The sequence below is a fragment of the Acanthaster planci genome, linkage group LG07 (assembly GCF_054643075.1).
Source record: "Acanthaster planci isolate LZ-2023a linkage group LG07, COTS_SCS, whole genome shotgun sequence".
Lineage (NCBI taxonomy): Eukaryota > Metazoa > Echinodermata > Asteroidea > Valvatida > Acanthasteridae > Acanthaster > Acanthaster planci.
Window position 1 is genome coordinate 14,567,841 of NC_141783.1, and position 25,093 is coordinate 14,592,933.

Sequence of the window (25,093 nt, forward strand, 5' to 3'; positions counted from 1 at the left end):
CTTTTTATCGGAAAAAATTGGATTTTTTTTTTCCATTTTGATGGTTTGGCCTCATTTTTTTAGGAGTACATCATGGGTAAATTTACCATGCGGGCTATTTGAGTGAATTTCTCAGATGGCAGAGGGCATCTAGCCATCTATGCCAAAAATTTTTAAAGTCTGATGCTATCTGCAACTAATTTACTCTACTAGGGTACAGCAGATGGTCTGTACCAGTACTCATCCAGTTAGTCAGAAAGTGGTCATGTGGGGTCATTTTAGATTTCTCAAAGTAATATTAAATAGTACCTGAGGAAACCAAAAACAAAACACCATTGAAGAACTGCTATCAGAAATGAATTCATCCAAGAAGCAGCAACAAGCACAACAACAATTCATAAATTCTACAATTTTTTTGTCATTTTGATCGATAGTAAAGTCAAAGAAAATGTGGACAAAAATCTGTTAAACTTGTGTTTTACTTTCGTCTTTCACAATAAATCTCATTTGAAGAAGAGCGAATTGTGAAGAGGTTGGGACACAAATGCTCAAGGTGGAGTGGAAAGAATAGTTTGGACTTACACTTTTTGTCTTGCTTTTCCAGTTCCTTGCTCTTCTTGCTCTTCTTGCTCCGCTTCTGTTTCTGTTTCTTAGTCATGTACGCTGCCGGGCCGGTAACCATACTAGGAGAAAAGGCAATGGCAAAGGCTCGCGCTAACAAACTCATGCAGAATTGCTCCGTTCTCACTGGTTCCCCGCAGGCATGGAATCGGCAACGCGGTGGACTTTGACGGAGAAGTGGTGTCCCGGCGAGGGCTCGGAGAAATGGAAAGTGGAAAAACTGATGGAATGTACGGTGAAGACGGGCTGCCCCGGGGAGAGCCGTGCTCGGAGGAGGGTGGAGTCCTCAAAGTGGTGGGTGCTGGGTACTGTCGACTGCTGGGTACCGCTTTCTGGAAAAGCCACCCGGAACATTTAAATGCCCACCTCACTGATGTTGCTTGTGGAATGACGTCTTAGAATGATCACGAGTGTAGAGAACAGAAACATAAAGAGTTCCAAGATATTTGGTGATATCCAATAAGACAAGTGTCTGGGAGAACAACACCAAAAAAATTGCTGGCAAGACAACAAAATAATTTTAAAAAGAGGACAGGAAGAGAGCCTAGAAACAGCACCCTTGAAAAAAGATGCATCTAAGGGGGACAGCTACTACAGAACAGAAGACACAGCTGGCAGCAGGCAGCACACACACCACCACTAGGCTACTGCTTTATGTTAGCGACCAATCTCGGGCCAAAACAGCTGAGCGGACTGGTAGGCTAATGTTTATGCAAGTAGGGCTCCCTGATGTAGTCCACTTATTGGCTGGCCAATGAGGGGGAAAAAAGTTCACATTCCACAGCAGCCTCCGCCTCCTCTCCTCTCTCTCTCTCTGTCTCTCTCTGGCTGGCGTGTGCCGCTGGCAGTGGTGTCTTGGTATTGTCATTAATCAGTTGGTGATGGAGTGGGAGCAAGCCTGCCATGCGACCAGACCAGTGGCTGCCCTGAGAGAAGCTGGAAAGAAAAAAGTTGCTTGGTGCCTGGTGTCTCAGGGACCAATCCCGGAGCCGGGATCCTGGGGTTGAGGGGGGGCATTAGGGAGGGAGGGAGCTAGGCCAACTCTCCAAGGATGCAAATGAGAGGTGACAGCCGGAGTGTGGCTACCCAGCAGGGGGGCTCCTTGTGCTCCAAGCCAGGCACACGCCGGTTAGCCCAGGACTTGGTGCTAGGCCACACCCCTTTTGCATCTCACAGAGACCCAGGCACCCTGCAAGCATGGCACACACGCTCCTGGGTACCCCATGTACCACCAACGGATGTGGTGGTGGATGTTAGAGATACTGCTTGAGATAAGACAAGAGCCTGACCCATGCATGCAATGTCACCCATACTGGGCTTCTGGTAGTGGGTAGAATTCCCCTGGTAGGTAAAAGACCCGTGCCACTAACCATGAGGCAACTCATAGTCCAACTCCTTTTTGTTTCTCAAATCACCCACCCCTAAAAGAGCAATTTCAGCTGAAGTTCTTCATTTTGAAAAATAACAAACAAACTCGAATTTCTTTCAATACTTTGCCATGCCCTTTCGAAGTTACATCAATATTTGAAGAACATCAATAAAGTACAAAGCGAGCACAATGTGTACACGTTACAAAAGATAGAGAGGTAAATCTTCAGATTCAGCACTGATACACAGGATGAAAGTTTGATGACAAACAATCCAGCAATTAGAATGACTGAAGCTACACATTGCACCATCCTCTTAAGATATGAAATGTACATATATGAGCAAACCGGCAGAATGTCTACTGACTGTGGCAACATCTGTATTCTGCTTTATGTTTTTTACACTGGACGTAATAAAGCGGGCTAATTGGTAACAGACATGCTGAATGAATTCTTACATTACTTCGAAATTGACTTGGATATGCCAAGAAATGTCAGGCCAACACAAGAATTAACCAGCAGAGTTGCAGTCGACTACTTGCGAATACCCAGGTGTTCTGCCAAATATTGAACTAGGTGAGAGGGAATAAAGCTGGAGTACACGTACATGTACATAGGCATTTGATGGTAAATGGACAAAGATAAGATTACAAAGTAAATGTTAGACTTCAGACACACCAACTTTTTCCACAAATTAAGTTTTAAGGAGAAAAGTACTTGGAAAGTACTCAGCTAGCCAAGTACTCCAGCTTTGTTCCCTCCTAAGTAGTTCAATATTTGGCAGAGAACTCGGTGCTTGAAAAGTACTCGACTACAACACTGCTTATAACCAGTTGGGAAAAGTTCCACCAAATCAAATGTACATGTAGGTTAACACATGTACATGTATGTGTGCTGAACTAAAAGTTAACTCATGATTAAAAGAACGACATGCAGGCCTACCGGTACATGTACATGTACACAGAGTTTCACTTCATATTACACGATGTGCACATAGTCCTCTTGGGATTGCAGTAGGAGACTCTTTTTTCTTGGAAATGCTGAGCAAAATCAGGGATAAGTAGGACTGTAGATCTCTGTTTCTGCTGGTTGTGCATGGTACATGCTGTCAACACATTAATTGGGTCAACTGGGATCCCTAGATCCAAAGCTAATTGATTCACCAGCGGCTGTGGATGTTAGACCACATGGTGAACATGTAACATTTCAGGATTGCTGGCTCGTCTTACTGTGATGAAAACATCGCTTTGGAAGTGCATATGCCAGGAAAAAAAATTATGAGCTAAAACAAATGATGCATGGTCATATGCCAATTGACTTCACAAACATGTACATCTACTTAAAAAAGGCTTCACTTAAAATAACCCTTTAAATTGATGGAAATTTTAGATTACAATCTATACTTTTCTCGTTTCTTTTAATTTCAGAGAATAAAATTAGAGGTCTGAACATTCAGAATTTGTGGTCCCAAAATCCTCTGTTCATTTTATCCACTGCCACCACAACTGTGAGTCCAACAATGCTCTGAGTCTAAGCAGGATAGTTTCTTCGGTCATTCTCACCTTTATTTTCAAACTCCCCTTCCACAGCACACTGCCAACCCTGTCTGTCTACAAACTGAGTGACCACTTTTACCTCTTCATGTTCCACCCCCCCTTATTTTTTCTTGCCCAGGGGACCGGAAGCAACTGCCTTGATACAACTCAGCCACAACACCTTTTGAAATGTCCCTGTGCATACACAAAATAACAACAGCCTAGCCCCTATCTATAGGAACCGAAAAAAAAAAAGGAGATACCAGTCACAAAGTACTAGTAAGTCTCATCTGGAGTCTAGGTTCGGCCACACACACTTGGCCTGTTCTTGTACAAATAAATCAGGGTTCAGAAACAGCTCCCTAGCCTCTGCTAGGTTGGCCCACGGGGCACCATTCTCATAAACAGTGAAATGATGCTTGGACTGGTAGGATGAAGGAATCCTAATACTGGTAGCAGCACTACAACCATCACCGGTACTCTGTGCACACCTGGTAACTAGCTGAGCTGACCTCTCCTCCACCAGTGCCCATAAAACACCCAGCCAGCAGCCCACCACGCCAATGCCACCATTATCCTCAGATTATGCTAATAACAGATCACTCCCTGCCACGTGCAGCTGTCATTATGCAAATGAGGCGAGGAAGGAGGTCAGAGATGGAGGTCAAGACCGGTATTTCAGAACCAATTTGCCGGCCCCACAGCAAATCATCTGTGTTCCGTACTTTGGCATACCATCACACAGGCTCCCTGTTCAATTAGAGGGAGACTACAGTAACTTGCTTTGTTTTCGCAATGCTTTCGGCTACATTATTGTGAAAGAAATTATACTCGTTTCCTTGGAGCTGTTGAATCAATCTTGACCAGTGAAAAGGAACACATTCGTTCATTGTGGGAGAAGCCTGGGCTTCTCAACCCTCATTTTTCCCTCCTTAAAATCCCTTACAGGTTTTATATATTTATTAAAAAAAGCAGCTAATAGGCAGCGTCATGTGGCTGCAAACGGTGCCAATTTTGGATTTCTTGTTTCGTTCATAAATTCAAATGAAAAGTGGGTAAAAATCATAACTTTTGTACGTGGGTTTGTCTCGGGGGGGGGGGGTCGACGACTTTCACTTTGCACCAGGCAACTCATGTAAAAGGATTTACATATACATTAAGCTTTACTACCATTGGTTCTTGAGGAAATAAACAAATCAAATCTTTCGATTCCACTCTCTCACCTTACAACTCCCCCCCCTCAAAAAAAAAAACCCAGAACCCCAGCACATTTTCTTGACATGGCCGTTATCCAATGACAATCAATTCTGGAGAATTATTTTTACTGAAGCCCATGAAAACAGCTCCGCCCCCGGGGGTGAATTAATTTAGCATACCTGCCTTCTAACATGGAATGATTAATTGTTTATTGTTACAGAGAAATGACTGCTGTGAAGCCAGGCAACAAATACCTTGACACCCACAAAGTCACTGGAGGTGAAAGCAAGCACCAAGCCTGGCAGGCCACAAAATTGGACAGAGAAAACCCTTTGTTCTGCTGTAAAGAACATGCAAATGAAGTTGTGAATGTCAAGAACATGCAACTGAAGTCATTAATGCTAAGACTGAAAAATGTTGTGTAGACTGAAAAAACGTTGTGTTTTTCTAGTTTTCCTTACAAGAAAATAAAGTTGGATTCCAGACAAGGGTGGTGGTTTAAGTTGTTTGAAGTCACACGAATTTAAATATTAATTTTGATCTTTTAGGTGACATAATATGAAATTCTGTGCTTTGGGCAGTGTAATTTGTAAAATACTTAGCATATTCTAGAAAGGAGCCTTCCAGAGCGCCATAATCCAAATGCTACCGTAACATATGCAGAACATATCTTCCAAATTTTCTTTTTTACTGGGAATGTGCAAACTAACATACAAGAGTTTCATTCCTAACATGATTGATAGTGCCCAACATCAGTCTCCCCACCAAGGAACTGAATACCACACGACACCATGGCAACTGTCTCTGCCCATCTGATTGGCTGTTGCTATGCAAGCCCCCTTGGAAATGCCCGTCCCTGATTGGCTGTTGGGGATGGCTACCTCCGAGGAGCTGAGCGTAGCCCAGGGGGGTTCTCTCGTCAATTCCATTAACACCACAGGGTGCTCATATCTTCTGGGGGATGGTGGTTATGTTAGACATTAAACCAAAGAAAAACAAATTAACATTTGAAGACAGCTGATAGTACACTGCATCTCTTCTCTACTGCTGCAACAAATGAAAATTCTATATGGGCTCTTTTGTCAAATTAGATAAAAATAACAGTGCACTTCCGTGGCTTGCCTTATTTTATTGAAAGTTCTAGGAAAAAATGAAGAGGCATCTTATACCTCAAAACAAGAAGTACACTGTACCTGAACAAAATGTGAATAAAAGTAATGTGGTGCACTGGAATGTTTATTGAAGTCTCGGGTTTGAACCCTGTAATAAGAAAATCTTACTCCACGGTGTATTCAGAAAAAAAACACAAAAAAAAATTACTGCATTTATAAACACGTGTAGGCCCACACAGAAGGCAAGAATAAGTTCATTTTACCTGTACATCAGAGTTTTCATAATACAAGACAAAATTTCAAGAGTGACTGAGAAAATAACAATAGTGATATATTTATACTAGCATAATTAAGATTCAGTTTGGGGAGTTGGGTTGATGAACTAGTTCTTTGCTCGCCTTTCACCTCTGCGGCCTGGGTTCGATTCCCAGCTACCGGTAGGTCCACATGTGGATAGGGTTTTCATTGGGTTTTACCCAGAAATTTCTTCTCTGAGGTTTTCCTCCCACCACTAAAACTGTAAATGATAGATGCAGGTGGATGTGGGTTGTTTGGCAGCTGCCAGAGGCGCCGTTGTATGCCACTGACTCGACCACATTTAACATCTTCATCGTACAGCAAATTTGAACATATCTGTATGAAAGTTGCTCTTTATAAATAATTAATATATTATTAAAATGAACTTCATTCAGAATGCACCCTAATGCGTGAATCAATTATTTTGACAATGAAGATGAAAAATGTCCCAGCTCTGATATGTGACTGTCGATCCTCCTCTACAGCTTCGTAAAATTTGTAAAAAGCTGACAGTGATACTGAACTTACATGTACAACAGGAAAGGCTATATTCTCCATGTGTAAAAACCCACCACAACAGATGTGTAAATCTTTCAATGTCTCATCAACCTCAAACTCTGCTAAATGCAGGATCCAACAATTACGCAAAACAAGTTTCATAATAGTCACTATAATACTTGTGTAAGATCTCAGGTTATTTCTTCTACTATCAAAAATCTTGGGCTGTAGCACGCAGACCGAGAAGACGGTACACGGTTGATCTCTGGCAGAATAAAGGTCTTCCTTTACTAATGTATGATAAATACACTAAAGTTTGGAGTCAACCAGCCATAAAGGAAGACCAACTATCTTCCACATGACAACCTAGTACTTACACCCCTGCTGTATATAGCATGGGTTATGGACAGGAAGGGTCAGGGACCAAATGGGTCTCATCACCCACTTAATCCAATCACCACAAGACAAATGAGCATAATTAGCAGGTGCCATCTACCTGCCAACACCAATTACTCACTAGGAGGAGATTAGGACCCAGACCCCTCCAAGGGATGGCTAATTGTAGGATTAATTGCCTGCCTCAGGGCTGCAAACTGCAAGGAGAAGGTTTATTAGGATGGATCATAGATAGAGTGGGCATTGGGGGAGGTTGGGAAGACAAATCGCTATAAATCAGCAGAGTGTGGTGGGCTGAAATCCTGGCTTTTAAATCCTGTCTGACAGGGGTGATGGAGGCTGGAGGAGGGGTCTTCTTGGAAGGGATCTGAGACAAAGATTAGGAGGATCATTCTTGGCAGACAAGGGGAGCTGAGGTCGGTAATACAGAGCGATTAATACACCTTGAAACCACACAATGTGATTCTGGTGCCACCAATTTCATATGGTGAAAAATTTAAAACACCTCCACATCACGATAATAAACTTTGTAAGTCAACTTCAATCTGGTGAACCTTAACGTCCCCAAGTGCAACCACTCTGTTTCAGTCCAATCAAAAATGAGCACTGGGCCTACAAAGGCAATGGAATTATGAACAGCTTAGCCTACTTCAAATCACTGACACTGCTCAAAATGAATTCATTAGAACACTTAAGACTGCACCCATTTTGAATGCTTCCAGAGGTTCACTAACTGTGCATTGAAGTATTAGATTTGCGGCAGCACCATGTGAAATATCTCTTCTTGTGAGTATGTGTGGTTCTGACATCAATGTACCGAAGAGCATACCTTCTGAAATGTTGAGTACATGTACCATTTTGGTTCTTCTTTGAAGAACTACACACAGTCACAAAAAAAGAAGATATTTTGAATGGTGCTACCACGAACCTATTACTCAACACACCAACTTCACCATGAAAAACTTCAATTTAAATCTCATCTTATTTGTGCAGGTTGCCGGTGTATTTAGGATTGTGGCTAGGTGCAAATATCAACAGAAACAAAACCTTTGACAAAGACCACAAGCAACAACATCTTCTACAAGAAGACCCCCCAACAAAGACTGGGCTATAAATCATGCAGATCATGAATAAAGGTCTAGAAACAAACTGTCCATACCTTGCAGTTAGATTTTGACCACTTCACTTTTTTACTGAAAATTTTCCTCACAGTGATCCTGAATATACGCGGTACATGTACAGTACACTGCACAAACAGGCCAATGCACAATTTTGCTGTATCTAACTCTAACAGTTTCATTTCCAATGTTGCATCCGCTAAATGGCAGCTAATGGGAGAAGTGAAGGGGGGGTTTGAGTCCATAGGAGACAGGGTTATCTTCCCCCAGATTAGGAGGAGAGGAAGTGAAGATGCCAATTGACAAGATACATGCAATGGAGATAACAGACTTCAATCAGGCTACATGTACAGGGATTGGGAAGCATTTCCCTGTAACATTTTGCGGTTGGTTAATCGTGGCCTGCAGAAGCATGTGCTGGCAATGGCAATTAGACCAGCTTTACTCTTCTTGATTGAAACAAAACTAGGCAATCATTCTTCGGCTTAAAGGCATCTGTCTCATCAACCGAAGTCACTTACTGCGTAACTTCCCTTGTGTGCGATGAAGCATGTGATGGAAGTCTGACTGACTTGAACGAGTAGCTTAACAAGATTACAGAAACCATACAGCATGAGTAAAGGAAAAAAAAAGAAACTACCGTTTATACACAAATTCTTGACTGTTTCCACAGACAGGAAGAGATTCAATACAAATACAGTGCTAAAGAAAAGGAAACGGTGAATTTTACTCATTGACAACACAAGCTACAGGGGACAATTAAGGTTTATCTGCACTTAACTAAACTGCTTAATTAAAATTTCAACAAAGCCAGGGAGCTCATTAGCTTGTCCTGAATTAACCCCAGCAGGATAGGGGGACTGTAAACAGGAAATGTTATGCATTCAACAGGAGAGGTAATATGACCAATTAGCTTCTAGCTAGGAGCAGACTGATGGATAGAGCAGACAGCCAGGCACACGCCACCAATTAATGCTCAACCCAAAGGTACCCACAAAAAAGTACTTAGAGACCTATTCAAAGCCATTCATCAGTGCCAAAGAAAGTTATGTTTCATTGCAAACTTGCATCAAGAATAATCCACGGGCTGGATACAATCTATTTATTTGTAGCACAGTTTAAATCAGGCTGCACAATGGCTGAGCTCAATCACACATTCTAAGATCGTGCTTTCGTGTGAGCTGTGTCTTTCAAGGGTCTGTTTTAACAACTTGGAAACGGAAAACTGCATCACTCGCAGAGATGCAAACATTTTTGCGTGGAAGGCTTGGAAAGCAGTTTATTCCTTCATCTGACTGTTCTGAGTGATCAACAGCTCAAATTTGATGAATGTCTTCAGCTAGAAAACAAGGAAAATGTCAGATGTAAAAGTTTTTAAAAATTCACCAAACTGCACACAGATAATTTCCAGGCACTTGTGGGTGGAGGGAAACAAACTTTGATTCAGGCGTGGCCAGCACTAATGATTTGTCTACCACCATGCCCAGTTCAAGGTCTAGATTGGGCAACAATAGTGGAATCTGTTGTTAAGTAATTTCCTGGGCCCCAGGGAGAAGGCCCAGACTAGTCCTGATGGAGAAGAAGAGGGTCTGTGCCTGGACCTCGGGGCAATGCCTCATGCTGATTGATCTGGGTGGCATCTGCACCTCTTCTCCCTGCACTTTTCCTTGGGTGGAAAGTGACCTGGTCTTTTCTCCAAGTCATTAACTGAACACAGTTTCTTATTCAGCTTTTTTTTTTTGTCCAGTGTATGAAACTGGACATGAAGGACCAGTCTTACGCACTGCTGTTGCTATATAGCCTTGGGTACAGTACATACATAACAGGTTTTCAAATAAATTCAAATTCAGAATTCCAATTGAAGCTTACTATCCAAACTTAAATGCACAGAAGGTCAGTTTCCACGAGCATTTCCAAAAACTTGGCAAATTCTTTAATGATATTGATTCACTTTGAGATTTTCTATGTCTTTTTGTGAATTTTGTGAGCATTTTCTGGATGCCCTTGATGCGGCTGAGACTTTATTTTTGTTGTGCTTGAGCTAACATGGGTATGCTTTTTCCAACTATTTTTCTTGCCAACACCCGACTCGGTGCTAAAAATGCTCATTTTTAGAAAATGCTGGGGGAATGCTTTTGTGTACAGCGTAGGGACCAAAATGGAACTTGTTCAAATCCAACACTTGCTTGACTCCACCTAAAAATCTGAACAAAATTGAAACAGAAAATTAACCCCAATAGTCCTCAATCCTCTAAATTTATGATTTTTCTGTATGTACACCCCAGGGGGTTAAGGTTAATGAAAAGATAGAAAACGAATAACCGGTACTTCTGAAGCAGCAACAGGTTATCTTAAAACCCTCTATTTTTCTTTTGTTTCTTTTTTCTTAACTTTCTCAAGGTTAAAGCAAGAAAATTCCGGATGAGATAGTACTCCATTTAATGACGAATATTTGACTGACAGGGCAAGGGCGCATGTTGTGCTCTACACACATACAAGCATACTTGTGCACTTTTCCTGAAAGAAAAGGGAAAAATGCAAACTCAATGATGCTCATCTGCTTGAGAGTACAACTTTCCCACATGCTTACAGACAACTAGGTAAAGACTCTGTCATCTCTTCATGACTGCAATCTTCTCTGCTGAACTAGAAGTGGGACCGTTTCTCGGATGTTCCTTTAGTAAAATAGAAGGATTAAGGTGCAAACTATTTTCCAACAAAACAAATGGATGAGAGATTGTTGGAGAGCAAGTTGTGGGAGACTTGTGTGGACCAAGTTTCAAGTTCCCTTAAGCCCTTTTCACACGATGACAAAAACTCGCAAGGTTTGAGAAATTTTCTCACGCTTGAGAAATCTTACAAAAGTGCCGTCGAGTGAAAGTTCGCCAATGCTTGAGAGTGACAAGCATTCCGGGCGAATCCTTGAGATATTTTGGAGGAGGACGACAAAATCTTCCGCTAGCGAAAGATTTCTCAAGAACCCATGAGAAACAGTCATGTGAATGGATGCACTGTTTATTGTACAATGTCCCCTGCGATAACCTACAAAATGCGAATGCATAGTGACCTCCAACCCCACACAGCAGACGCGCGCCCTTTAACTTCGTTTCAGGTATGTCCAGCGATTGTGGCAATGCTCGCCGGTGCAATCGGGAATACCTCCTGCGACTTCCCGCCACACAGGGCTATTGTGGACCACGCTGTCCATTTTCGCCTTAATTGTGGTGTTTTCCATGGTAGTTATAAGGCTGAGAGTCTCATCATACTCCCAGCCCTTCTTGGAACTTTTCTGCTTCTTGGTAATCCCCGAAACATCGATTTTGGGAGAGTGTTTTTTCGTCTGCAAGTTTGACTCTGCCGATGTAGCGTTAGCCATTTCTCATCAATGGTCTCTAACCTGGTACTAGTAGTATTTGCGCTCAGTAAGTGTGGAGTTTACTGGCAAGCCGCGGAATAAGCGTTCGCGTCTCAAGGAATGCTTGCGAAATGTTACACGGTGCCGTGTGAAAGGACATGATGGTGGTTTGTAAAGTAAACAATCCCCGCTCTGAAATTGTGTCTCAAGCCTTGTGAGTTTTTTGTTGTTGTGTGAAAAGGGCTTTATAGATCAATGTTGTACATGCGAGGGCAGCATGCCATGAGTGGTGTGAAAGGCTTGTGTTGATAGCCATGAGGATCATCCAGGATCAGGGAGGTTAGGAACAATGTGAGGCTTAGCTGAGTACTTAAATATAAGCCTTTCCAACACAAAACTCTATGTAGTATGTACCATCATGGGAAAGTCAGGCTGGCATCATGGTTCTTTCTTTGCCTTCCACCTCTGGGCCTGGGTTCAGTTCCTGGCTCGGTCCACGTGTGGATTTGGTTTTCAGTCCCTCCCTGATTTCAATGGTTTCACCCAGAATATTCTTCTGGGTTTAGCTCCCACCTCTGTAACTGTCACTATTTCTCACTGTCTCATCTCTGTAGGTTTCTTCAGGCTTGTGAGCTACAGTGCCTAGTGCGCTTTTGAGGAATCCTCAGTGCCATTATCAGAAATCAGTAATAATGATGTCTCTTGGGGGGTAGGGTCCGTAAATTCTGCCTTCTGTGGAGTTCCTTTTGACCTCTATCATAGGGCAACCATCTTGCTGTTCCACCATACAAAGCAATGTGACCAAACTGGGGATGGAAGGGAAAATAGTCTATTCCCTTTTATCATTATGCGACATTGTGTAATTGTTGCCAATGTCTTGCAGGCATTTTAGAGTCAAACCACTACTCGTACTACTCATGAGAATCAAACATAATTGAAGATACATCTACATCACTAAGCACAGGTGCAGTGCTACATGATTGCTGAGAAAATAAAACAACAGCTAGACAACAAACTCATGTATGACGAGTGGTAAAATGAGTTTAGAAAGGTTTTGTTCATGAATATCATGGAAATTTTACTGATATCCCTGCATTGAGCAGAGTGGAATCACAGTTCAAGAAAGAATTCAATCTTGGCAATAGTCACTGCCTCAAAATCACTCTGGCCAACATAAAACCTTGGAAGACGGTGCACCGCAAAAACATCTCACCCCACCCACTGCTAAAATTGAGCTAGACAGCAGCGGGTTGCTCTTCAAGATGATATCCCAGTTTAATTTGCTGCTGCAAATTGAAAAAAAAACTTGATAGGAAAGTTGCTGGCAGTTAGCTAGCTATGGCTGATCTGTGGTTGGCGTCTGTCTGTCAGGAAAACTTCAGTTGTTAAAAAGCTTGTAGGAGTTGATGGGTTATGCAGATATGCGTGGATTTGGTTTACAGTTTGGAGTTGGCTAGGTATCTGTACGCCAGGTGTCTACACTGATGTGTTTTTTGGATTGGACACCACGTTTTTGGAAAAATAGCGTGCAAGATCTTTTCTGGGGTTTCTGGCTTCACCAGATTCCAAGCTGGAAAACAAAGAGTATTTCCTTTATGGTTTTACCAGAAAGTTTTCCTGGCCTGAACAAACACCAAAGTCAACATGTAACATGACCAATATGCAACACATGTAAGTCTGAGTGGACAGTCTGGAATGATCTGGAATGACGGGTGCTACCTGCTTGCTGGTACTCAACCACCCAGGAAACAAGGGTGCCGCTGCAAGCTGATTTTCACAGCACTCTAGTCATGAATTCACAAGTGTCAGAACAGCATGTCTTGTCAAGTCAACAAACTTGTGTGGAACATACATTTGCATCAGGGTGATCACATTGCTCAGTCTTTTCCAAATCACTTCAGCCTCAGTCAAGAACTTCTTTGTGACATAGCTCAACAACTTAAGCACCTGGACAAAAACTTTTGGTAAGAGTAAAGCCTGGACGCCCATCTGAAAAGGGCTCTTTACTATGAAATGTCCATTCTCTTTCCACCAAGATGACTGACGTCTGCAGTCACAGTTCCCCAGCTGGGAATACCTTCTTTACCTTGTGTGTGACATCATGAATGGCGATACTTCTCAAGGTTATTAACCTCTCTGCCACCGAGGGAAAACACAATTACAAATGGATTAGATTTATGATAAATGAAAATTCCAACGAAGCAACGTTTGTTACATCTACAGATCTTCAAAGAAAAAAAAAAAGGGAGGAAGAAAAACACACACACTGCTGTTTCTATCAATTCGTGGTTACTGACAGCTGGATCGGGCCAGCATCCAGATATATTTATGATTCTGAGACAGGCCCTGTGGCAGAAATGATGCATCCAGCCACCAGTGTCTCATCAGTCTTCAAGACCCCACAGCTAACAGTGGTAGAGGGGGGATCTCTACTCATTCTGAGACAAGGTACCCAACGTACAGTAAGTCACATACATGTACATAGACATGCATGTATTTCCAGGGAGGGGACAAGGGCGCGCTTGATGGGTGAGTACCACGCTGGTTGGCTGACTGCAGCCTGCTGGGGGGTGATGTAGGATCACGTCCCTGGAGGAGAAACCTGCACCATCCGGCGGGGAGAACATTCAAAATGACGAGTGTAAAACAGCTTGCTCCTACATGTACATGATTTACTCAGAATTCTGGCTGCCTTTAAGACATGATATATTTGCTAACAATGTCAGCACTGCGAAGTACGAGCACATCACCCATTATCAAAGTGCTTTACCTTCATTTCCATGCATGGTGTGAACAAAAGAGGTACAAACGTACGCTGATCAACAAGTTAAGTTAGTCCAATCTCCAGCACAAAACAATATTCTGTTACGCCTGTTAGGTTGAGAAAAAATTGACTTCAATTTTGACTGGCATTCAAATTTGCCGAGCAACATTTCCTGCTATGACAAGTGACCAGAGACACCTTCTGGGACCAAACACCAACAAGACTTATGCTCTAAATGTAACTCCACAAGACATGCATGTCCTGTGCTTAGAACTGGTTGTTCAATCTTTTGCTCAGCTGGTACAATTTGTAAACTCACAAAACACCATGTCTTGTTCAGATCTGTGAGACTGCACTCACTGTCAATCAATAAACCCCGAGAAATATCATATCAAAACATCCGGACAATTTACAAATGCTTTAAATTCCTCAAAGGGCTTACATCTAAACTTTTGGATGCACCAACAAAATCCCTTGTCAGAAATCACCCAGCATCATGTGCTTTGTATCACACTAGCCTGAACTTTCCTCAGTGAGGCCAGTTGGACCCAATTTGCCCCTTTTTCCTCCATATGTGTACCATTTGCTGAGTGAGAGAGTTCTAAACATTGTGCCATCTTCAACAAAAATGGAGTCTTTTTTTGGGGGGGGGGAAGAATGGTGGGGTGTTGTCTTATTAAATTTTGTCAGACTTGGAAGGCAGGGATTCAAGAAGCATTGACAGCCAGCTGGTACAGATGCCTTGTTGATGCGAGATCAAGGTTGAAATTGGACAACTTCCGGAGGGCTCTCTGCCCGACCCTGCTCTGAGTAATGAGGCACATCGGGGGCTGGTAGCAGGCCAATTGGGGTGCAGGAAGACTGAACTCAAACATGGCACCAATCGCCCTCACGAAGGAAAAAAAAAGATTTTCAACTCAATCAGAGTCTTCCCACCAAAACTGTCCAAATACAAATTGTGTAACTATACGATCGTATTCAACACAATAATGATTACATGACAATGACTGATGATGATGATGACAACTGTGACAGTGGTGATGACCATTATAAGGATGTGGATGCTAATGATAAGGAAACAGAAGATAGTGGCAAACTGGCGATGACAGAGGCAACAGAGACGGAGACGGCAATGACAATTATGGCATTTTACAATAATCACCAATCCATATTCATACAAATCACACACTAACAGTCAAAATGGAAACCGGGACTACGCATAAATGTACATGTATGATTGCATTCATGGCCGACAAGTGTTGATCTCATCCACAGAAGCATACAATGTATGTATGGTACCAGACAGGTAAAGACAAATTTGTACAGTTTTTCAATGGAGAACTACGTCCTACATGTACATCTGAAGAAGATAATTTGTCTGGTCCACGTAAAATTTCTAACTAGTAATTACTGCAAACACTTGATGTCTAGTGAGTGTCACAATTTAAAAATTCTTTCCTCAGAAAAAAAATCACTCAAACCATCTCTTTTTTAACTTCAGTGACAATGTTTTTGTAGGACAAAGCCTCCCTTGTTCCATCATATTTGGCCCCCAACACTGCCATCTATGGCAGCTTGTTGAAGCTATGGTAATTTATTGCTTACTCCATACACTGGTCACAGATGGCCAAGCACACACCTCAACACAGGTATAATAGCCCTTGCCTAATTTGCACCCTTGGGTACCCCCTGGGCCCCAAGCCACTGAATCCCTCCAACCCCAACACATTGATCAATGCTAAGAGAGTCAATGCCTCCAAGGTGACCCCTACTCCAATTCCCCCTCCACCCTAAAAATATTTAAGCATGGACCAAGTACCCATTTGCAACATTGACTACACTTGGCCTCCCATGACCTTAGGAACACTTGGATGGAATACTGGCCTATTTGCTTCACTGGCCAATTCGGATCTCAATCAGTGATCCCAGAGCTGGTTCGCACTATCTATTAGGTGGGTTTCTAGAGTCAGTGCACCAACGAAAGATCACTGATCGCGATCCAAACAAACTGGCGCTAAATGAGTGATACTCTGCCAGTTGAGAGAAGCCAGGATATTAAAAGTTGCCAACACTTTTCACATGGACTAAGGACGGTAGCAACAGGAAGTAAAAAGTAGCAGCAGTGGAGAAAAGAAAAGTTCCTGGGAAATTCACGACAACGTAATACACTGAGGGGAGTGTTGAGGGGTCCAGATGTTTTTCAGTGTAATACATTTTAAATGCACTCAAGCACTAGCTTTGTGTACAGGAATTCCGGCCAGAATTTGAACTTATGCTGGAGAAATACTCCAAATTATGTACAGTTTGTGGCTGATATCTGGCAGTAAAGAATGGGTGCAGTGCTTACAGAAGCTTGGACTAACATGAAGTTACGGCAAAGAACAAGGTCCCACAGCATGCCAATGCAACCTTGTCTGAGTTTTTTCAGTAGTTTCTGCTCCATCCAGCGTGGCATTTTACTGCCACTTTCCCTGTCTTTTGTTCCTGCTCCTTGGTCCCCAACCTGACCCCCCTTTTTGTCCTGATAATTAACGCAGTGATACCCAGGGGCTGACAGGTATAGGGTGGTTCCGGCAAATTTACTCAGTCCAGGAAGGGCGTTGGAATGTAAGTGGTGTAACTAATGAAACAACTTCCCCTGTAAATGGGGATTCACTGTTGAAACATCTTTACCAGGTACTTGCGTGTGATCGCGACATCCATATACATGTACCTGTGGGAACAGTTTGAGTTGTATTTTTCTGTGAGCACAATTTTCACTGGAATTCAAACTAGGTCTCCCTGTAGTTTATGCCCAACCAAAGCTTCTTTTTATCGCTTGTTAAATTTCTTCTAGGTAGTTTTCACATTTATTTTTATTTTATGTGTTTTGACTTGACTACATTGGATTCCATTCCACTGATTTCTTAATTTGCAGATTCTGCAGTCATTTTATAACGAATACTCAGGAGGAACTTCTTGACTTGGAACTCAATCATGCTAACTTCTTTCCTGCTCTAAATTCAATTAAACCTAGGAAATATATCATCTCATCAGATTCCACGAATTTAGTGCAACACACTCAGTAGAAACATTACACAACGGATGGACAGCATCCACACGAGAAAAAAAAAAGAGGCATGTGTTACATGCATTACCACAGAAATACCACCCTAGCTCCCTTCACCCGTTCAGGTTTCAGCGAACCTTCACCAGTCCATCAGCTGTTTCTTCAGGACTTTGGTCCAGGCATCTTGCACCCCTCACCGTCATCCCGTTTTACCAGTGCATCCCCCTCCAACGACAACCCACCACCCTGTGACATTTCCCAACAGTTGCGAAAATGTTCGTACCAGGCGAGAATTAACGTCAACAAGGAGTGAGAGATATTTAAAAGTCCCGGCCGGGTCGATGCAGAAAACACATTGAACCGGTTGGGAGGTGATACATGAAATCATACCACTCTCAGCTGTGTGTGCACTTCATAGCCTCGAGTGATATCAGTCAGCACACCCTTTCTTTTTTTTTTTCCCACTCAATCTGTCTGCGTCCATCCCATTGGTGCGCAATGCATTCCTGTACTGATATTCCTGGAGGGGGGGGCCCTCTCCCTCACTCTCTTCCCTTCATTGACAACACAGACACTGTCACTGTTCTTACTGGATACCATTTGATAGGTTGTGCAAAGAAAGTCTTGTTGTAGCTTCATACCAATACTTTTTCCAACAAAGTGTCAATTATGATCTTTCGGTGAGTATAAACGAGGGTCAAATGGAGTCCCGGGTACATGTACATGCATTTCGTGGAATGAGGGTGCGAGGAAAATTACTGTTGCCAGAACAAAAAAGTCAAATTAAAACTTCCAATATTACAGTTCTGATTTTTTAACCTCCAATATATGCAGGTGCAGATCTGTATGCAAGTGCAATTCTGTTTGTGCTTATAACGCAGAGGCTGACATGTCTCTGCTAACATTAATGTACATGTATGTCTTGCCTTGCACAACCTTAAGAGTGGGGTTCCCAATACACACACGTGGCAAGTTATGAATCTACAGGTAGGCCCCCTTATTCTTTTGTTACATGCACAGTAACTTGAAGGTGCACTGCTTTTTGCCAATTTCAACATTACAAAGACAATTAACGTTACAAAGACAGGATGTACCCTACACCGTCACCCAGTGGTCATAATGAGCAACATCCCATTAAAGTTTTAATTCCAGTTCCCATTCAAAACAGCTGTAGTTCAGACCATAATTACAAATCCAAACAAGGAACTCATCAAGTCTTGTGACAGGAGAGTATGGAATTAAGTACATGTAAGAGCAAAGCAGATGAAAAGAAAGTTTGAAATTTCATTTGTTGGGTCAGACGTGTTTATGCATGTATACATGTGGTATACACAGGCATGCTTGTACATGTGCATGCATACATGTGCTTGTATTGTAGGCCTAGTTCTCAGGATTAATCATGTCTGATCACTTGTGATTTGCAAGTTATCTTAAACTCTCCAGAGGCAGCTCCAGCTTAGTGTAATTTACAGGTGTTAATCTGTTGAATGCACATATCCAAATTAACTGGTTAATTACATGTTAAGCATGGACAACATAACTCATTCGGTAAGCGATTATGCATGGTATTTACTTTAAGATATGAGAAGAAGTTGAACGGGCATGCGTGAAGTCACTCTGTTTGAAAAGATGACACTTTTCAGGTTTTATATCACTGACAGCTTAATTGTACATGAACTGCCTGCTTTATTTAACTTGATGTCAGTGTGAATATAAAAGAAATTTGCATGGGTAAGGCCCAGGCAAAACCCAGTTTAACGTTCACATCTCATCAAAGGTTGTGGATAAACCACTTTTGGGGAAGTAACAGCAATTTTTAAAAACTTGTGAACTATAGCAATACCTTTGGGAGCACGTCTAACTGAAGTGGTCTTCTTCATTCAGAGACAGATTTTAAGAAATTAGCTCTAAGCTATCTGGTATCTTTGTTGCAAAAATGGAAGTATTGACTGCAAAATGTAAATGGCATGCCTAAATTCTTAACTTGAGGCAACATGCAATGCACCTATCTCTTCATCTCTTTGTCTGAAGACTCAGAGCTTCTCTTTTCTTTTTAGCAAGGCTTTTTTTTCTACTTCAAAACCACAGAAATTGACAGCAGACAGGAGCAGCAGCGTTTTGTTTCTCCACATTGGCTGACTTGAGGCCAGAAGGACCTATACAATGTTAACCTCCGAGCCCGACCTCTGCATTCCAAAGCACTACCACAACAGCTGTAGCGAGACTGACACACACGCGCACCCACTCACGCACAGCCACAGTAGGCACAAGACCAGGGATGTGGCGGGGAGCGTGGGCAGTGGAAATGGGTGCAGCACTCTGGTCGCGTGCCGCTGATGGGGGGGGGGACCACCACACTCGTGTACACACCATTAAAGGGACTTATGCAAGTATGCGTAATTAAAAAGTAAGGTCAGTTTTGCCATGTGAGCACAGTGAAATTGTGTTTTGGAAATGCTTGCTCGCTGAAAGTGAAAGCAAGTTTAAATCATATTTCTGGCCATTACGAGTTCTTGCGAGTCAGATTGACAGCAAATTTGAACTTGGACATGTCTCCTCCTTGTATCAAAATTTGAAGAATCTTTTCCAAAGCTGTAATAATTTCAGGCCTTTTGGTCAACTGGTGTACATGTATCTAATTTACCGGTACATGTATCTATACGTGTAGGTCTATGAGTAAATACAGTAAGGAACAGTTTTATGAAAAGTTTTACAATTTTCTTCATCAGTTTATCGGGGAGGAAGAAGGGTGGGACACTGCCTTTGTTTATGTCTCAAAATCCAGGACAAATAATCTTTTGGGAGTTAAATTTGAATAAAATCTGGTTCACTTAGTTGTTTAAATTCAAGTGAACATAGGCTTAATTTGAATTCTCCATACTAAGGACACTGTTGCTATTCCTCGTGACTTGGGGCACGCTTTTGCTTAGTTACGTAAGAGACGCCTTGCACCATTACACTGTTTTCAATGGATAAGAACAGCACAAAGGAACCAGTCCATTCCAGAGATGGTGGTCACTATGCAAAAGCTTGCCCCGAATACAGCAACAGTGTCTTTAGTCTGGGGAATTCAAATTGCTGTTTGTGTGCAATCAGATTCACTCAGTGTACCAGATTTTACTCAAATTTAACTCGCAAAAGGCTTATTGATACAACAAATGACACAGATTTTTCTTTCAGCCTTAATGCAACTAGGGCCAGGGGTGAGAAACATGAGAAATGATGCTTAGAGACACCTTGGATTCATCTCTCAAGTCAAGCATGATTTGTACATTGGCTGTTCAATTTTAAAATACAAACGATGCCAGCCATGTTTACATTTACATGTAGAATTTTGTTCAGACTTCAACAAGCCGCATTATAGGGTAAATATTGTCAAGAAGATATACTTCCCTCGTAAATGACATTCCACTCGTCAACAAATGTAAAACAATTTTTACGACATTTTTTTCCAGCTACGCAAGCTGTTATTTGAGGTCTACCGAGTTATCAACTGACTGAGTTTAACCATGGTCCATGTTTTAACGCACATTGTACATGTACATATCCCTAAATACCCACACAGAACTTTGCCACATGGTCTGCAGACCAGAATCCAGTGCTTTTCTCCTTCATAAATGCCAACATTCATCCTCCGTACTTTGAATCTATACACAGATGTAATTCTAGGCTAATTGGCTCATGTTTAGCCCCTGTGTGAAACCCCTTGCTCACAGCTTTTTGTTAGGAGATCTGGTGAGCATTGGGCTAACAATGACTGCTTTCCTCTTGACTTCTCTTCTGCCCTGTGTCATCCTGTTAGTTTTATGAGTTTATAATGTCCCTTGGCAGCAACGCCACTCACTACAAATGCCGTGGTGTCATACTCAAATGTTTTCTACAGGAAAACATTCCTCCATGATATACTTTTACCACAGGCATGTTCAAGCATACAGTTCCTCCAGTGACCACCTGGTTTGGATAAACTAGAAGAGCAAAATAACTTTGGAATCTTCTCATAAAACTATCTGAAGAATTTATATCAGTGAGTGTTATTAATACATTGGGCCCTTTTCCATTCATGGTGTAGTCCTTGGAATAGGTCTTATTTATTAAGCACTGGATGCATCTGTACAAGTTGCAAAGAACCTGGGGACCTATGTAAGAAATAAACAAGATAAGCAGCAAACGACACATGTTCAGAAGTGGGAAAAAAGAGCACATGCATACATGCACCATTCCATTCAAAAGTGGCGCATACATGTAGCTGCCCCTAACAGTCCCAAGTCCTCTGATTTCAATATGATTTTACATACACACTAAGGGGGTTAGGGGATGCATGTTACTGGCAACACTCTTCAAAGCTGGCGATTGGGAGTAGGCATATACATGTAAATATGGCTGCTGCTCTACAAACTGCGTTGACGGTGTCAGCAACTCCACAATTCATTATTCATGCTGTGTACAGGGGCGCGGAGGTGAGGTAAACACCTCTCTGAAGCGGAGATCTTGTAGAGCCAGCTCAGTCTTCTCCACTTAGCTTCAGCTGACCCCCGACTGCTGCTATCATGCACCCTTGCCGCAGGGGTCGTCCTAGGGATGGGCAACACTGGAGCATCACTTCAATAATTCCTAGACCCTCTTGCCTCACCCTTTGAGTGTGTCACTGATAATTTTTCTGGCTGCTGTATGTACGCTGACACGACATGTGTGTGGTTTGAATTGGGGGGGGGAAGAAAAGAGTTTGCCTGCTACAATGTGGCACAATTTCAGCCACAAAGGATCAATTATGGAGAAAGCGGCAGGGTGTTTATGTGTCTTGGCTGAGGGGGGGGGCATTTTTTGGTCGATGACAGAAAATTGTTCACAATAGTTTTTGCAGTTGATATTTTAGCAAAGGATCAATTAAATTTTTCCACTGAAATGAACAGCATGTTCATGAAGCATCAGAATAATCCAGCCATCACCATGAATCATTAGCAATCCTGAAACTAGATACAGCATAAAACTTCAAAACAATTCATCAAATACTGTCTTAAACTGCTGCATTTCTGGATCACTGCAGATTGGCTGGGTTTAAAGTCATGAAGTTCATGTTCATGTATCAGTCACACTCCTTCGGTCCTCCGCACTTCGGTCCTGTGCATATCCTAGAGATGTGCACAGGTCTACCGGTGTGTCAGGTGCTGAATCTAATCAGTCGCATGCCACATAAGCAAGACTGAGATAATTACATCTAGCTCCCCCTCAAAAAAGAAAAGGTAAAGAAAACCTTTTAAGCGCTCTTATAGGACACCAAACTTTTCACTACAAGCCAACTCATAATACATCATCCTCAAACATACATAAAAAGATAAAGAAGAGAAAAAAACTGGACCAAAAACTTGACACTGAGGTAGGCTCCTGCTTGAACAAACAAAAGCTGGCTGCCAAGGAATGCAGTTGCCATGGTGACAAAAGATGTAATTTATGGGGTGAGGACAGCCATGGTGATTCTGCCTTGACCTTGGCAGACATCCGATGAACTTTTTTTTCCTCTGGTGGAACCGTTTCTTCTTAAACCATACAAAGAGGAACTTGTTTATTGCATGCATTACTGAACAGTGCTAGAGTAATCCATGACAACTTGTGTACATGCACCGGTTTACAAATGAAATGAAAAGGAAGTCTGTGTAGTACCTTCAACAGCTACTGCTATGCACATGTAGTGATTTAAAACAGACTTACAGTAGGCGGATGGAGTAATTTATCGGAAACGTTCTACCTGACTTACAACTCCACAAGCATGTACATGTAGCATCTCAGCACTGAAAAGTCTCAGGTTAAGAATGCCCTTCAAAAGTGGTCCACTGTTACTCTGAGAAAACCCAATTGTTTTTAAGGGAACATTAAAGTTGTCCCCATCAGAACTGTCGATGTCGACATTTTTCAAAATAAGAAAATATTCTAAGATTTCTAATATGATGTAGGCGCTCTAGAGTCCACAGTGTCCTTATGAACCCAACTTCGTGAACACCTGGAAACTGCTTTGACTGACTACTGACCAACTGGAACGGCTGCAGAAATAAATTGGGCCAATCGGATGCTGTAAACAAAGACAGAGTGAGTAGGCTCATCAAACGGGACAGACAGCCTGCTCTCCAAATCCACCTGATAAATGCCGCACCTAAAAATACCGGCCAGTTGGCTGCCTGCCCCAGATGCACAAAGTTCAAAGAGATCCCCGGCTTGTTACCGGAGAGGCTTCTTCTGAGCCTGGCTGTCTGGTTGGGACACGAGAGGAAAGGGGATATTGCTGTCGTTGGTGTCTTTGTAGGGTGTCTACTGGGAGGAACTGATGCTGATACATGCATGGAGATCATAGCAAAATGCCAGTGGGGTTGATGCTGAGTTTTACCTTGAAAGCGTGAAAAAGAAGACAGAGCTATACTGGTACTAGAGGTTTTCATTGAACCCTCCCAAAACATTTAAGCACACGCACAATGCAAGCTGCTTCAATTCCTACAGTAAACAGTAGGTGCATGAAATCAATGTCAATAGTAGATTGTGAGTACTGAGAGAAATGATTCAACAATGCACAACTTGAATTTTGGTTAGACACAGAAGCGAGACTTTTTCTTTCTACAGATCCCCCGGAAAAAAAATATCCGGCCCAGATGGTGGGCCAAATGGAGTAATGGATGAATTAGACTAGCATGGGATTAGAATAATACCCAGACTGAGCAACAGATGATCGTGTCTCCTGGGCAGGTGCTGAGGGTCAGAGGGTAGAGGGACTAGGGAGGTAATAGGGCCCAGACTGGGGGGAGCAGATGTTGCAAGTCTGGTCCGCTTAATCCACCACAGAAGCCGCTGAACAAATGAATAAAGTACAAGTGCAATCTGGGCTCAGTGTGGGCTTTAAAGGGGTGTGTTTGTCCTAAACTGACTGCTATCAGCCATTGGCATCACATAAACTCACGACTTGTGATTACCAGACACTTTCTGTCTTGGACAACTTCAACATCTTCTGTTCACAAACAACGTATTTTTATCCTGGAAATTCGTGTCAGCATCCCATTGTCTCACACAGTCTGAAAAAAGCCTCAAGGACAAAAGTGTGTGAAAACGGCCATTGCATTGTTGACTTTCAAAACGTGACATAGAGTCAACTCATGTAGATAGATGTGTCCACATGCACGCAAAGAGGCACTGCATTCAAACTTACGTGTACTCGAGGGCTGGTCTGACTAGTCTACTGTACAACAAAGAAGATAACAGCAGCAATGCACCAAACAAGTAGTACAATGTCAGAAGTTCAGAAGGGATCCAAGTATTCAGGGTGTTGCCTCTTTTTAATTTAACCTTAGCCCCCTAGGGTGTATGTAAAATCATATTCAAATCGGAGGATTGGGGACTGTTAGGGACATGGAATGTGTATAAGATGTCGGGCCTTCAGTGGGTAGTCTTATGTAATGAACATCTTGGTCTGGTTTCTTGACTGAAACACAGCATTCAACAGCAAGGCCCTACCAACAGTTAATACCAACTGAAGATGTACACTATTGTGGTCCATGTACCGCTACGTACCGCGCTGGTACTACAGACAAGCAGGGAGGAAAATGAAGGTGTGTGGTGAAAAGGCAATAAACAGGTACCACGTGGGCCTGGAGACCAGGGAATACATCACACCTGGTGTATATCTAAGAAATAGGTCACTCAATCCATTGGGTCAAAAAGCAGGTTAACAATCCAGTAATCCCGATATTTATCGGAAAGGAATTTAATATATATATCTACCAGAAGTGGAACACAAAGCCAATTATTTAAGAGGGGCAACAAATACG

The 25,093-nt window shown here is 42.4% G+C and overlaps 1 protein-coding gene across 9 annotated transcripts in view; it reads right to left on the bottom strand.

Moving 5' to 3' along the window:
• Positions 1 to 25,093, bottom strand: part of LOC110980865 (uncharacterized) — a 123,540-nt gene that overhangs the window by 43,501 nt on the left and 54,946 nt on the right. The window contains exon 1 of one of the 9 annotated variants that reach the window (XM_022237896.2): positions 562 to 1,264. The exons of the other annotated variants lie outside the window; for them this stretch is intronic. Within the exon in view, the coding sequence (XP_022093588.2) occupies positions 562 to 706 (145 nt within the window). The 5' untranslated portion in view covers positions 707 to 1,264. Of the gene's footprint in view, positions 1 to 561; positions 1,265 to 25,093 lie in introns of those variants that run through there. 9 annotated transcript variants of the gene reach the window in all.